Here is a 13,073-nt window from a genome sequence, read left to right as displayed (position 1 = left end):
AACATTTGGTGTTTGGATGGATATGAGGAAAACATGCTTGTGTGGATTTAACAGGGATTTCCCCTCTTGTGGGCTTAGGGAGTAGTGGGTTCACAGCCGGTCAAGCTACTTTGAAAGCTGCTTCAGGGAATGTGACCAAACATGAGAAGGCGTGTCTGAAGCTGTGTTTATTCCTTTTGCTTTGGACACTTTTGGTTTCCTCGCGCCCGAAGCTGTGGAGCTACTTACCCATATTCAACGGGTCATGCATAGTAATGTTATGACTCCAAGATCTGCAAATGTAGTTTTTAAAAGATTGGGTTTTGCAATTCAGAAAAGGATAGCGCCGCAGCTTGTTGCTCGCTTGCCTTTTGTTTCGATGTAATTTAATTTTTAAAAGCGTAAGGATTTGTAATTAAAAAAATTATTAAGTAGGACTTGGTAAGGGTTAGTATTCCAAGCCATCTTACGTGTCTGCGAGACACGATTGATATATTTACTGTTGCATGTGTGAGGCTTAATTAATTTTTTTTCTGTTTTTAAAGCTAGTTGTGAATCAAGGTTTTAATAAGTAGTTTTTCGCACATCAACCTCATAATATGAACACAAGCTGAAAACCCTAAAAATAAACAAAAAAGGGGCATATACTCTCTTGTCTGTCTTTCTTGGTGTGAACACAAGCAAAACAATGAAAATATAATTGCTTTCTTGCCTTGGTAGATTGGACACAACAACAAAAAAAATACCTCTTGCTTACTTTGTCTTTTTCTAATGTGAACTCAAATTAGAAAGCCGATGGCAAACAAGGTGGATGGCGATTGTGTCACGTGTGTAATAGTTCTCCATATTTATTCTATTTTTATTTTTAAAATTTAAAAAAATCATCTAAAACCACTTCAACTTATTCTCTATCTTTAAACTCTATTTCTAAATTTTAATGAAATAATATAGGAAGCCTATAAATTTAAAGTGTTGCAACAACACTTCATTTTTAACTACCCTTTTATAAATATATATTATAAATCAATTAATATTGAAAATGATTATAAAACAAAATAGTTAGAGTTTAGATTATAAATAGAAGAAAGAGAAAAAATAATTAAAAAAAAAAGAATATAGAGATGAGAATGAAGAATGGGTTGGGGAGTTTCTAGAAAATGATGTATAAATTAAAAAAATTATGTTTTTTAGTTAAATTTTAAAGATGGAAATAGAGAACCCATTAAGAATGCTCTAAACCTCACAGACAACCCGAAGTCCACAACACCTTATTTTGATGCGGACCTTTTCAGACCTCAAGTCTATCACTGGATACGATGGCTAGCTGTCAACACCGAAAACCTAGATCAACAACCTCTTTCTCCCGCCACCGTGGTCTCCGTGTGTAGCGAGCCTAAGCTCTGATACCACTTGTTAGAATTAACGCACACACGAAACCGAGCACAAACACAAAATCAATAAACAAGCACGAGAATTTAACATAGTTCGGTCTAAAGTGGCCTACATCTACATGTGGCAATTAGGTAATCTTTAATGGGTGACAAAGGATTACAAGTACATAACATCATATATAGAGAGACTAGTCTAGAGTTCGCATCTTACTAAACAAGAAATATAAATCGGGCTGCCGCACCTGTCTCCTCTTTTAACTTTATATAATAAACCGAGCTAAACAAGGCCTACGGACCCAACAGTTTTGTTCTAATTTTTAATCCTGAGATGCTTGCTCTAGCCAAGTTGAGGTGCTACATGCACTTTTATACTTGTAATATTTTGTGTTGCTTTAGCCTTTAATAACCTAGCAAACCATTTATATAATTCACTAGACTTATTATGTTTATGTGTCGGCCAGTTGTGAACCCACCGGTATAGCTAATGTTTATTTTGAGCATGTATATATATATTTTGAGGGCAACTTTGGACGACTTTTCAAGAAAGCTGGAGACTCATACTATGGTGGGTAGACATTTGGCTTGAAGTCCTTGGAACCGTAATCCTGGAGGAAGCTTTGCTTACGATTCGTTTGCCGTTAACATTTCATTTGCTTAATATTGTGAAGTTTATGTGTAAATGTTATTTGAATGTAAACAACCCAATCAAGATCACTGTAATCCCAAATATTGATTTGTTTATGACTATGAAGTTTGTGTTTAAATATTGATTTGTTTTAAGACTTAAGTGATATCCTTTCCTAATCTGAATTCAAGTCGTTAGTAATTGATTAAGTTCACTTATTAGATTAAATATTGATAAATCTCTAGTATCGGTCGTTACGGAATCCACATATCAGTATAATTTGGTTCCTATCCTATCTACTTTACGTTGTGATAGTTCTGCATGCCTTACTATGCAAGTTGGCCATTTATTTTATATTCCATTCAGCATGCGTGAGCAATATATAATTTTATAGAAGGTGCATGAATTTCACTGCATGGTTTAAATTATACGTTATAGATGGAATTCTATTCAAGATAAGAATATATTAATTGTTGTCTTCGCTTTCTTCATTTTATGATGGAAAAGAAAGAGAATGTTTGTTTTTAAAAGACAGAATTACATATATTATTGTTTATGTTTGTATTGAATTTCATTGATTGTTTTTTATATTTAAAATTGATATGTTTTATCCTTTACGTTTCAAAATGCTACGGCGTTTGTCTTTTGATCCTAACCTGGTTAGTTTTTTCTCATTAAATCAGTTGCACATAAGGGCAAATTGGGCATTTCATCCATTTGGGCAACGGTGGTCAACGGTGGTGTTCAATTAGTGGTGGGGATGGTGTTCATGTGGTGGATTTCGGTCGGCGACGGTGGTGGTGGTATTCCGGTGGTGTTCAAATTGAGTTTTCCAATAAGAAATGAGTTTTCTGGCAAAAAGACATTTCTTCGACAGCCGGAAACTAACGGAGTAACGCTTCATTAATTGTGGATAATTGGAACCAAACAAGTTAAAAGATGGGATAGTCGTGAGTTGATCGACAACGATCAAAAGATAATAGTTAAGATTATATACAATCAATATATATTTTTTTTTCAAAAGGCCATAAGTTTTGAATTTTATATAGTATGCTATAAAATAAACTAATGTAAATGTCATCAATTTTTTGCGTTTTTTTAAGTCTTAACATCTTGTTTTCAATTAAATAAATAAGGAAATTTGAATTTTATTAATCCCATCATTTTTAAGTTAACTAGTAATAAGTTTATCTTCGAAAATTGTAACCACCGGTCACACTTTTAACACTATTTTTTTCATTAGACCACCGTTAAAAAAGCGTAAACCCATTAAGTTACTTTCGAATTTCAAATTGATATTTTAGGGTTTTAGTTCGAAAGGAGTGAATGAGTCGATTAATGTAAAACTTATGTCGAAATGGTGCTCCGAACCACAAAACGGTGCTTCAATTCGGGTGTTTAAACTTTCAATTTACAAAAATCAAGCCGTGAAGCGCCATTTCGTGATAAGTTTTACATCAATCGACTCGTATCTTCCTTTTGATAAAAACCCTAAAACATTAATCTGAAGTTCAAAAAATAAAAATTGTTAAAACTTTTGGTTTGAACAAGGTGCAATGAAAATAAAAAATATGAAATGTGGAACCAATGACATCAATTTTTAATATCAAATTAATAAAATCTAATTTTCCAACAAATAAAAAGAAAAGTGCCTCACGAAAAAAAAATCCCCGTTTGTTAATAAATAATGAATGATGGACGTTCAAAAAGTTAGCATGCATCTTTGGAATAATTGATGAAAAGGTGGCTATGTGTTAATTTATAGAATATTCGTTGTCTTTCACTCTTTCTTTCTAAAATCATGACGTTGGATGACAATAACATCAAAGAAATCTAGAAAACAAAATTTTGAAAAAGTTGCTTAAATAATTACTAGAATTCGGTGAAAAAGACAAAGAACAAAGTCGTCGATATCTTGAAAAAAGAATGGTGGAAAAGAGTTTTTCAATGGGTTACTCCGGTAAAAGATGCTCATGTAATAAAAATTTGCAAAGCTGGCAATGAGGTTTGATAATAACAGTTCATATAACGCTATCGGTTGTGGTTTGGCTAGTATGAACTATTTAAAGTGACATGTCACTGTCACGTAGACAGTGAGTTTTAACTTTTAACTAATTCGTCCTTTAATAAGGACGTTGTAGTTTACCTATATATTAAAAGAAAAACCCAAGAATTGTGATTGGCCGAAATAGTATGGACCCATCTTTTCAGACAGCCTGGGTGATAACGGGATGGCCGAAGAAGGGCAAAAAGTTTGGTGTCAGCATGTTAATGGGGAGATGTTGTGGTTTGGCCGTGTGTCACGTGAGGTGGATTTTGACGCCCCACGTAGCACCTCTATAACACTCAACCTAACAAGTAATTATAGTTAATCAATGTTTATAGGAGTTTAACGCATTGATGCAAATCAAAGTTACGTGGATAGATATTTAGAGAAATAATCATCGTGAACAGTCCATAATTTTAACTATTAATATTTTAAAAAATAAGGGCATTTACATATATCATCTTCCTAAGTTTTCTTATTACATATATACCCATTTCTTAAAAATCAATTATATATTTCCCCTTCCTAAACCACATATATTACATATCTCTCAATTTTACTAAAATTAGCTAATTAAATGACAGCTTTAATGTTAATGAACTAATTATAAAACTTTACGTATATCCCCTTCTTAATAACAATTACATATATCCCTAATTTATACCCAAACCGAGTCGGTGCTAAGACAAACATGTCGATGTTAATAAATGCAATTGAAGTTGATTTTTTTCAATCATTAGCAAATATAAAAAAAAATTTATATAGTTTATAGATTGAATATATTAATTAAGGTTTTATTATTAAAAAATATTTAATTAAGAGACTTAAGAATATACGGAAAAATCTCTTTAATCATTAAGTTCAAGAAAAGTCATTTGCTTATAATCATTTATAAATAAAAATGGCTATATATTTAATTTTCTAAAAGAAAAACAAATAAATATGTTATTTGTTTATTATGAGTTAATTAATAGTCATGTTCGTTGCAACATAGCAAATAATTGGTTCTTTTTATTTTTAATTTTTTTATAATTCAATTTTGATTTTGCAATTTAAAATATATGGCAGACTCTCTTTACAACTGAATAATGCATAATAAGGGAAAAAGGGTAATTCTATGTTAAAAGAGGAAATATATAACTAAGATTTTAACATTGGAGAAATATGTAATTAAGAAGTTTAGTAAGAGGATATATGTAAAAATTCTTAAAAAATAATACTTAAAAGTTGATATTTAATATTTAATAATGTTTACTTTTGATAGATCTTTATTTGTTATAGATAAATTACTTTGTAGTTTGGAATTGTACAATTAATATATATATATATATATATTAAATAATTAATTTCTATATGAGCAATTGGATTTAAAAGATTCAAACCTTGGTGTGGCTCCATGGTCGTGGTGGGTGGCGGTGGTGGAGGTGTCCGGTGGGGTGGTGGGAATAGAGGTTGGGTTTTATGGAGTAGAAGAAAGAGAAGGTGGTGGTGTGGGACCCACATATTTTTATTATTCCATCATTAAAAAAGTCACATCAACAATAATATTAACACACTTAGTGTCTTGTTATTTTGAGAGTTGTAACATAAAATACATTGAAAGTTCAGAGTGACGATAACATTTTGTTAGTTAGGAGTGTCCACGGCCAACAATTAAAACTTAAGATTACTCAAACCTCAATTTTGGCCTCAAGTCTTCATCAAGAATTGCATAAACAATCTGAATCAACTACACTCTTATTTGATCCATATCAAGTAAGAATCGTTCACAAGTTTATCTTAAAAATGTTGACTTTCAATTTATACAATCTGTAATCCTGCACCTTGCTTTATGGTGTATCAATTTCACAGTTTGAATATCCAATCTTGAATTCAATATAATCTGTTGTGAATTTCAAGAACATCGACTTGAATTATCGATTCAGATTTTAAATTATAAGACCGCCATTAAGATATTGAATTTGACTTTTGAATATCACAACTTAATTTTTACTTTTTGAAGTCAAAATATGTTCTTATCTTTGTAGAATTATTGTTCACAAACTTAAAGTACAATAATTAATATTAAATTTTCATTAATATTGATTACAATACATAAGTCGAAGAAAAAAGAACTTACACTACTTAATAATAAATTACATGAAATAAATAACAAACATAAATACTAAAGAAAACATAAACAAAGCAAAAACGGGTGAAGCCTGATGATTTCTGTTAAACAAAGATTTCTTAAAACAGATTTCGGGTTGCCCAGGTGAACCCGTCTGTCTCCCAGGACACAGCAAACGAATCGGTGTTTACCGTCAGGATTACAACCGAACTATACCTGAAACGAGAGCATGCATGGATGAGAAAGCTGGAAACGGTTCTGGTTCAGAGTTAGAATGCTTGAACTATGTTTGAGTAATGATTTGATTTGCGTGTTTTTCCGGTTATTGTTCCATCCCCTCAAGACTCGAACTTCATCGTCTATATATAACAGGTATGTGTTGACATTTGTCACAAGATGATGACACTTGTTTGAGGCACCTGACGCTTGTCACATAACTCAATACGTAGCAGATGACTCACTGACACATGGGGACACAACTCACCAGGTGATGACACGCTAGGTGGTCACTCGTCGCTACCCAGTCCCACCATCAAACCGCCACATTAAGCATGTTGCTCTACGCCTAAGTCCGTGTGCCATACTCTTGCTAAGGCCACTAAATGTGTCTTGTCATACAAAAATATAAGCTCGTGAGTCCTCCTCTTTATAAGGTACTCATGTAACATCCTATTTATGATAATAATAATAATAATAATAATAATAATAATAATAAATAAATAAATAAAAGAATCTTGTTTATTTAATGGTGTGTTATGATTTAATTGGATTAAAATAATAATAAGTTGAGTGTGGGCTTGGAAAATAAAAGATGGAGTAAGGGATGGTGATTGGCCTTAAGGTCCATAGGCTTAGGGCTCTTTAAAGCATTCTCAATCCATTTCCTAAAATTATATGAGGGGGATTTACAAATTATATGATATGATTATGAGTAGAGAAGAGAGAAAATTTATATGAGAAAGTTAAATTTGAGTCTTTCTCTTTGAATGTTTTCAAGGAGAGGTGTTACGAGATTCATATGAGTTTCTAGCCCCTTTCTCTTTGAATGTTTTCAAGGCTATGTGCATAGTTGTAAGAAAAGAAGTGTAAGATGATTGAGTATAACTATGAATTGTGAGATATTGTCGTATGTTTTTAGTTAGGCTTATAAATATATGAATGTAAGAATTAAGGTGGCATACCCTTACAATATCTGTGAGAATGAGGGTGTGGTAGACCCTTAAAATATATGTGCAAGAATTAGGGTGGTAGACTCTATAATATCTGTGTAGGAATGTAAGAATAAAAGTATTAATCTAAAATGATAAAAGTATAAGAATGAAATAAGTAAAAAAAGGTAAGTATAGGTTGCATGTAAGAACGGTATCTTCGGATACGAAAGTGTATGTTTAATGTGTAAGAATAGCCTGCGACTTGTTTAATTGGAACTCACTCAGCATATCTGACTTTTAGAATGCACGCAAGTTAGTAGAATGAGGCTGCTGGCTTGAAGCAGGACACATGGCAGTGGACTGAGGTGGCTAGCATTTGAAGAAAGAAGGATGTTAAGTTTTATGATTATGTTTTATGTTAAGACAATTTGTGATGTTTAAGGACAATAATTCAATGATTTGTAAGAAATGGTTAATGTTTTATATTTCCGCAAAAGTTTTAATTTGCTCTGATATTTAGAACTGTGTTTATTAGTAAATCCAACACCCAATGTAAGCACCGAGATCAGGGCCTTACAACTCATAAGTTTATGATTCAATCAGTGTGAGAGAAACTAATTTTCTCATTTCACCAATGTGGAACAAACCACTTTTCATAGTTCATATTCTCAAACATACAACTTAGAGTATCGATGTCGCATTCATCAATACTCTACCTGGTACACGTTAACAAATAATTTATTAGTAACACATACTAATTATTTTTGTGTCCAAATTTCCAACAATCTTGGCAATATTGATCCAAGTTCACGAAACTTCGTAGAAACTAACACGGATCTTCGAAGTAAAACACTAGTTTCTTGAAAAATGATAAAATTTTCAAATTCAAATAAGTTGTAAGACACGAATTATCCAACTTATGTTCATCACCAATTAACCTGCAGAATCCATTAATTCATGTGATGAATCGTGATTAGTTATGAGAAGAACGAGATAAATGCAAATATTTGCACCCAAATTGTATTGATGAATGCAATTATGATGTAACAACAAAAACCCTCATATTCTGTCTTTTATCTTTTGCATTTACGGTGAATTCCCTGTTTTATCACAAAGTATTCTCATAAGTATCACAAAGTACCCACAAAACCTTCCACACATAGAGTACACACGACGTGACCTAAATTATATATAAATTACATAAATAATTCATACGCTTTTCATTATTTTTAAGTTTGTTTTTATTAAATTTTACTCATTCCTCGTTTATATTTAAAATTTAAAGGTTTCAAATTGAATTATATCATTTAGGAAAGATTTTTCATAAAATGAATGAAAATGCCTATCATCTTTTAAAATCAATTATCAACTATAACAGAAATTCGAACTTTTTTCATCCCGAACATGCTTTTAGAATATGAAAACGCTCAAAGATCGTGTTCCATTCAACATGCGCTTGTTGAAAATATATGCACTGTCTTCCACACCCGCATTCAAGCAATTCATTCTATGCCTGTAATAGTGTAATCCACCAACAGATTAGTAAAAAGACTTCGTCCAATAATTCGAGTTGACTTTACGTTGAAAAGTCAAATTCAAACTCAGGACTTTGGTTATTCAAGATTGATGTAGATGCTGATTGCGTTTTAGTTCCACATTTTTCAATTATGATACTTTTTCTAAAAGAAATTTAATTTAAAAAATATAAATATTTAAAAAACTATTTTGAAAAGGCGAGCTATACCAAGCAAAGTGATCTTCACAACAGATGGAGCCGGAAATAATCGATGTTCCTGCCGATTTCCTAAAAAAATAAAGATTTAAAAACACAAACAACGAGTAGTTAAAACTTTAAACATTTATTCTTGGTTTAAGATAAATAACGTACCATGTTGCGTTGTACATGTCATAGAACTTGTCGAACGCTTTATCAAAGCAAAAGTGACAAGCAAGAAGATCCTTGATATCAGTCACCTTACAACTTGATTTACAGCATTTAACCTATGCCAACAAAAAGTAAATATAAAGAGGATTTTCAGCAGAAAGAACAAAATTAATATGCAAAAAAAGTGGCTAAGAAGACTCACGAGACGGTTGAGTTTAAAAGAGTAATACTTGCTATGCGAAGGGTGTGTCTTAATATGCTCCATTAAGTGTCCTGCACTGGAAATCCACATCCACAAGAGGTTGAAAGTAACATGAAATGTATTTTTATGAAAGAAAAAAAAAATTGTTCAGATTATTATTTATGTAAATTACCAATCACAAAATGATATTCTACAATCAAGGCATGATGCCAGAGTAGATACCCTATGGCAAGCATTGCATTTAGTTGCTGCAGACGTCTTCCCGATTTGATGGCATCTATACATAATGAAAACACGTTATATGCTATAGTTATCCCATTTTTACCCTTGTAAAAAAAATTTTAAAAATATGTTTTGAACTATTAAGGTAAAAAAAAATGAAATTGCAAATCCGATGAGTGGTAACAAATTTAAGAGTAAATTTTATTTTGCGTCCTTAAACTAAGGAAATAACTAACGTCATCCTTTTATGCTCGTATGTTGTAACACTTAGCGTCAATGGGCGTTAAATTTGTCTATTAAGTCCAGTCATATGCATTACATAAGCAGTTCCTAAAAGGGTAAGCAGACCAATTTGCCCTCGTGTGCAATGCTCACTGACTGGATTTAAGTGACAACATTAACGCCTGTTAAAGGAAAGAACGTAAAATGTTACAATATATGAACATAAAGAATTATTTATGTTATTTCTTTAGTTTAAGAACACAAAAGTGTAATTTAGTCTTAATAGATACACAAGCTAGTGAGGAATAAATAATGGACCTTTTGTATAGTTCAAGAAGATCCTTGGGTATAACACTTTGTCTATTTGAAGATGATGACGCCTACAAATGAAATATGCAAATTTAAATTGTTTATCATACAATTTAAAACATTTAAAATTCAAGATATTAAGAACGAAAAAGGATATAAACAAAGTACCTTGTTACTACATGACGAAGACTGAGGATTCCAATCCATTACTAAACAATCTTCAGCAAGATGACCGGCCTTTTTACATTTCCAACTAAGATAAAAAAACATAAATTAATATAAATTATTAACCTATTTATGTTCCAAAACTTTTTTAGGTTTCAAGTGAACCGGCAGCTGAATGTACCATGCATAAGTAGAAAGACTAGATCTTTTTGTTGACCAACGATTACGGTCAAAATCCCACGTGTCTCCTCCACTTTCAAAAACTTGTAACGGGAATTTAGGCCCGCTTGATGCTTCAACTAAACTTTGGTTGCTTCGAGACCCCTAAAAAATGTTAAGATGTCACTTGTAAATTAAATAAAAAGTCAAAGTCAAATGTCAGTACCTGAGAAAACTTGAGATTGTTCAAAAGCTCAGTTTTGCAATACATGCTGCAAATATCATCATCAGTCTGCAAAACAATTGATATGAATAAAAGAAAACATTAAAAAATGTATATTATTTGGAATATGACATTAGATAGTAACCATAAATAACAAATGGCACCTCATCGCATATATATTCCCCGTATTTGCCACAAACAACACATGCAGGCTCTCCAGGAACTGCAAACCGCTGCTCACTTCTTTTCTTTACAAGATTTGTAGGGTCTGTATTTCCTAAAATAAAGTTGGAACATAACAAAACAAATATTAAAATCATTGCACACGCCAAAAAACCGATAAACACAAAAATAATTAGAATTCGTGTTGGCATATCTATCCTGTTTTAACAATTTAGTTAAACGGGTCATGTTTGGGTTGACCTGGTTAACCAATTTAGTTAAACAAGTTGACCCATTAACTTGTTTATGACCAGTTTAGCCCATTTGGGTTACAACCCACCAACTCGATTAACACATTTACAACTTGGTTATTATTATTACCCGCAAACCTGTTTGATACATTTGGATAAACAGGTTAAATGGGTTGTGTTCGGGTTGCACAATCTTAAGTGTGTGGGCTGGAGTTGATTTTTTGACACGAATAAAAATATTGGTCATGCTGGAGTTGACTAACTTATCACTAATACATAATTACGCATCATATGTAAACACTATTCTTTAATGAATGAAAACTGTTTCTAAATAACATAAGATCACAACTAATTTTATACAAAAAAAAAAATTAGACATGCAACATATACACAAAAAAAGATGAAGAACCAACCGTCGTTATCTTGATCCGGATCATTCTTTTCTTCATAGATATTACTAATCAAACCAGATACACGATCCTCTTCACCTTCCGAGAAATTACTTTTATCACCTGTGTATCCATTAACAAGTTAACATAAGAACAAACTCGCCTGAAATATGTTTCATCATCCAATATTCAACTAACTTAGAAACCTAATTACACAATAATAATAATAATAACAACAACAATAATATATCTAAAGTTAACAAAATTAAACTTACTATCATACTGCACTAACCGTCGACCTGCAGTCGAGCTCTCCTGCAACATGAACACCAAGTTTTTAAACCTAAGTACCAAAAATGTAACAAAAACTATAAATGTGCTGAAAATGAAAACAGAGTGTACCAATACATCATTAGTTAATTCCTCAATTAACTGAGTTGAATTGGCTTCCTTCCTGTATCATACACATCGAAAAATAGGTTTCAAATAATTTCTTATACTAAAACATAAAATCACCTTATTTTAGGAGTGCAAACAAACCAAGCTGCTCGCAAGCTACTCGAGCTCGGATCGATAAAAAGCTCAAAACAAGCCTAGCCGAGCGCCCGAGCCCCAAACAAAACTCGTTTAGTTATCGAGCCCGAGCTCAACCCTTGTATGCAAACTTGTTTAGGCCCGTTGGTCCTCATCAATTTAAGTTTTACAATTTTTGAACTTCTATGTATTAATTTTACACTGCACAGTCGAGGTCTGGCCGAGCTTTCGCTCGCTTAAGGTACTAAAGGAGCACGAGCTGAGCTTAGGCTTGTTTAATTTTTTCGCCATATTAATAAAAATAACTAAAAACAAATATAAACTAATTAATGCATAATAAACGAACCAAGCTCGAGCCTTGTATGTGAAGCTCGTTTGAGTTCGTCAGTCCTTATCAAGTCTTGTGTATTTTTAAGTTTTACATTCTTTGAACTTCTATGTATTAAGCTCGACCAAGCTTAGGCTTATTTAAAGTTTTCTCAAAAAATATAAAAATAATTAATAACGTATATATAAATTAATAAAAAGCTCGAAACAAGCCAAGCTACCAACGATCTACTCGAGCTCATATCAATAAAAAGCTCGAGCAGAGCCCGAGCCCGAACCCCAACCAAAGCTAGTTTAGTTATCGCGCCCGAGCTCGAGCCTTGTATGTGAAGCTTGTTTAGGCTCGTAGGTCCATATCGAGCCTTGTGTATTTTTATGTTTTACATTTTTTGAGCTAGCCTGACCCAAGCTTTAGCTCGTTTAAGTTTATTGAAGCCCTAGAGCTGAGCTTAGGCTTGCTTTAACTTTTAAGGTTTTACTCGATATATAAATATAAAATATTTAAAACTAATATACATTTGGATCTTTGCCCCCGAAGCTAAAAGGGGTATCGACGTCAAAGAATTAAATAAAACATTAGTTAAAAAATAATTTAAAAAAAAAGCTTTTAAGTCAAAACAAGTCGAGCTCAAGGTCAGTACCTAATTTTGTGAACATAATCATGGTGAGACATGGGCCCATCGATTTCTTGGATTTCGTGCGTTTGTTTAGCGGAATTCT

At 32.3% G+C, this 13,073-nt stretch overlaps 2 protein-coding genes and 2 long non-coding RNA genes across 4 annotated transcripts; all 4 read right to left on the bottom strand.

Moving 5' to 3' along the window:
• Positions 1-8,713: 8,713 nt before the first annotated feature.
• LOC143567618 (uncharacterized) lies at positions 8,714-9,474 on the bottom strand. Its single transcript, XM_077053993.1, has 4 exons — positions 9,391-9,474; positions 9,192-9,304; positions 9,048-9,107; positions 8,714-8,816 (listed from the first exon to the last, which is right to left on the bottom strand). Exons 1-4 carry the CDS (start codon positions 9,451-9,453, stop codon positions 8,714-8,716), a joined length of 339 nt encoding a protein of 112 aa, XP_076910108.1. The 5' UTR covers positions 9,454-9,474.
• A 93-nt stretch (positions 9,475-9,567) lies between these two features.
• LOC143567607 (uncharacterized) lies at positions 9,568-10,409 on the bottom strand. The gene is made up of 3 exons (XR_013141444.1): positions 10,312-10,409; positions 10,153-10,214; positions 9,568-9,667 (listed from the first exon to the last, which is right to left on the bottom strand). It is a non-coding gene; the product is annotated as an uncharacterized LOC143567607 (long non-coding RNA).
• Positions 10,410-10,434: 25 nt separating this feature from the next.
• Positions 10,435-11,671, bottom strand: LOC143567617 (uncharacterized). Its single transcript, XM_077053991.1, has 5 exons — positions 11,656-11,671; positions 11,517-11,615; positions 10,855-10,967; positions 10,694-10,759; positions 10,435-10,632 (listed from the first exon to the last, which is right to left on the bottom strand). Exons 1-5 carry the CDS (start codon positions 11,669-11,671, stop codon positions 10,435-10,437), a joined length of 492 nt encoding a protein of 163 aa, XP_076910106.1.
• A 94-nt stretch (positions 11,672-11,765) lies between these two features.
• Positions 11,766-13,073, bottom strand: LOC143567608 (uncharacterized). The gene is made up of 3 exons (XR_013141445.1): positions 12,995-13,073; positions 11,895-11,946; positions 11,766-11,807 (listed from the first exon to the last, which is right to left on the bottom strand). It is a non-coding gene; the product is annotated as an uncharacterized LOC143567608 (long non-coding RNA).

The sequence above is a fragment of the Bidens hawaiensis genome, unplaced genomic scaffold (genome assembly GCF_021521415.1).
Source record: "Bidens hawaiensis isolate Kalapana, Puna unplaced genomic scaffold, B.hawaiensis_p1.1 tig00023456_1, whole genome shotgun sequence".
Taxonomy (NCBI): domain Eukaryota; kingdom Viridiplantae; phylum Streptophyta; class Magnoliopsida; order Asterales; family Asteraceae; genus Bidens; species Bidens hawaiensis.
Note: the sequence above shows the minus strand (reverse complement) of the source record. Positions and strands in the feature narration are given on the sequence as shown.

Bases quoted from the DNA above. Each gene is read 5' to 3' on its own strand.
- LOC143567618 (XM_077053993.1), bottom strand. From the start codon at position 9,453: ATGGAGCATATTAAGACACACCCTTCGCATAGCAAGTATTACTCTTTT. The intron at 9,305-9,390 runs GTGAGTCTTCTT...TTGTTGGCATAG, and splicing joins CTTTTAAACTCAACCGTCTC to GTTAAATGCTGTAAATCAAG. The intron at 8,817-9,047 runs GTATAGCTCGCC...ACACTATTACAG, and splicing joins TGTGAAGATCACTTTGCTTG to GCATAGAATGAATTGCTTGA.
- LOC143567617 (XM_077053991.1), bottom strand. The intron at 10,968-11,516 runs GTTGGTTCTTCA...ACTTTATTTTAG, and splicing joins TCCGGATCAAGATAACGACG to GAAATACAGACCCTACAAAT. The intron at 10,760-10,854 runs GTGCCATTTGTT...ATTGTTTTGCAG, and splicing joins GGGAATATATATGCGATGAG to ACTGATGATGATATTTGCAG.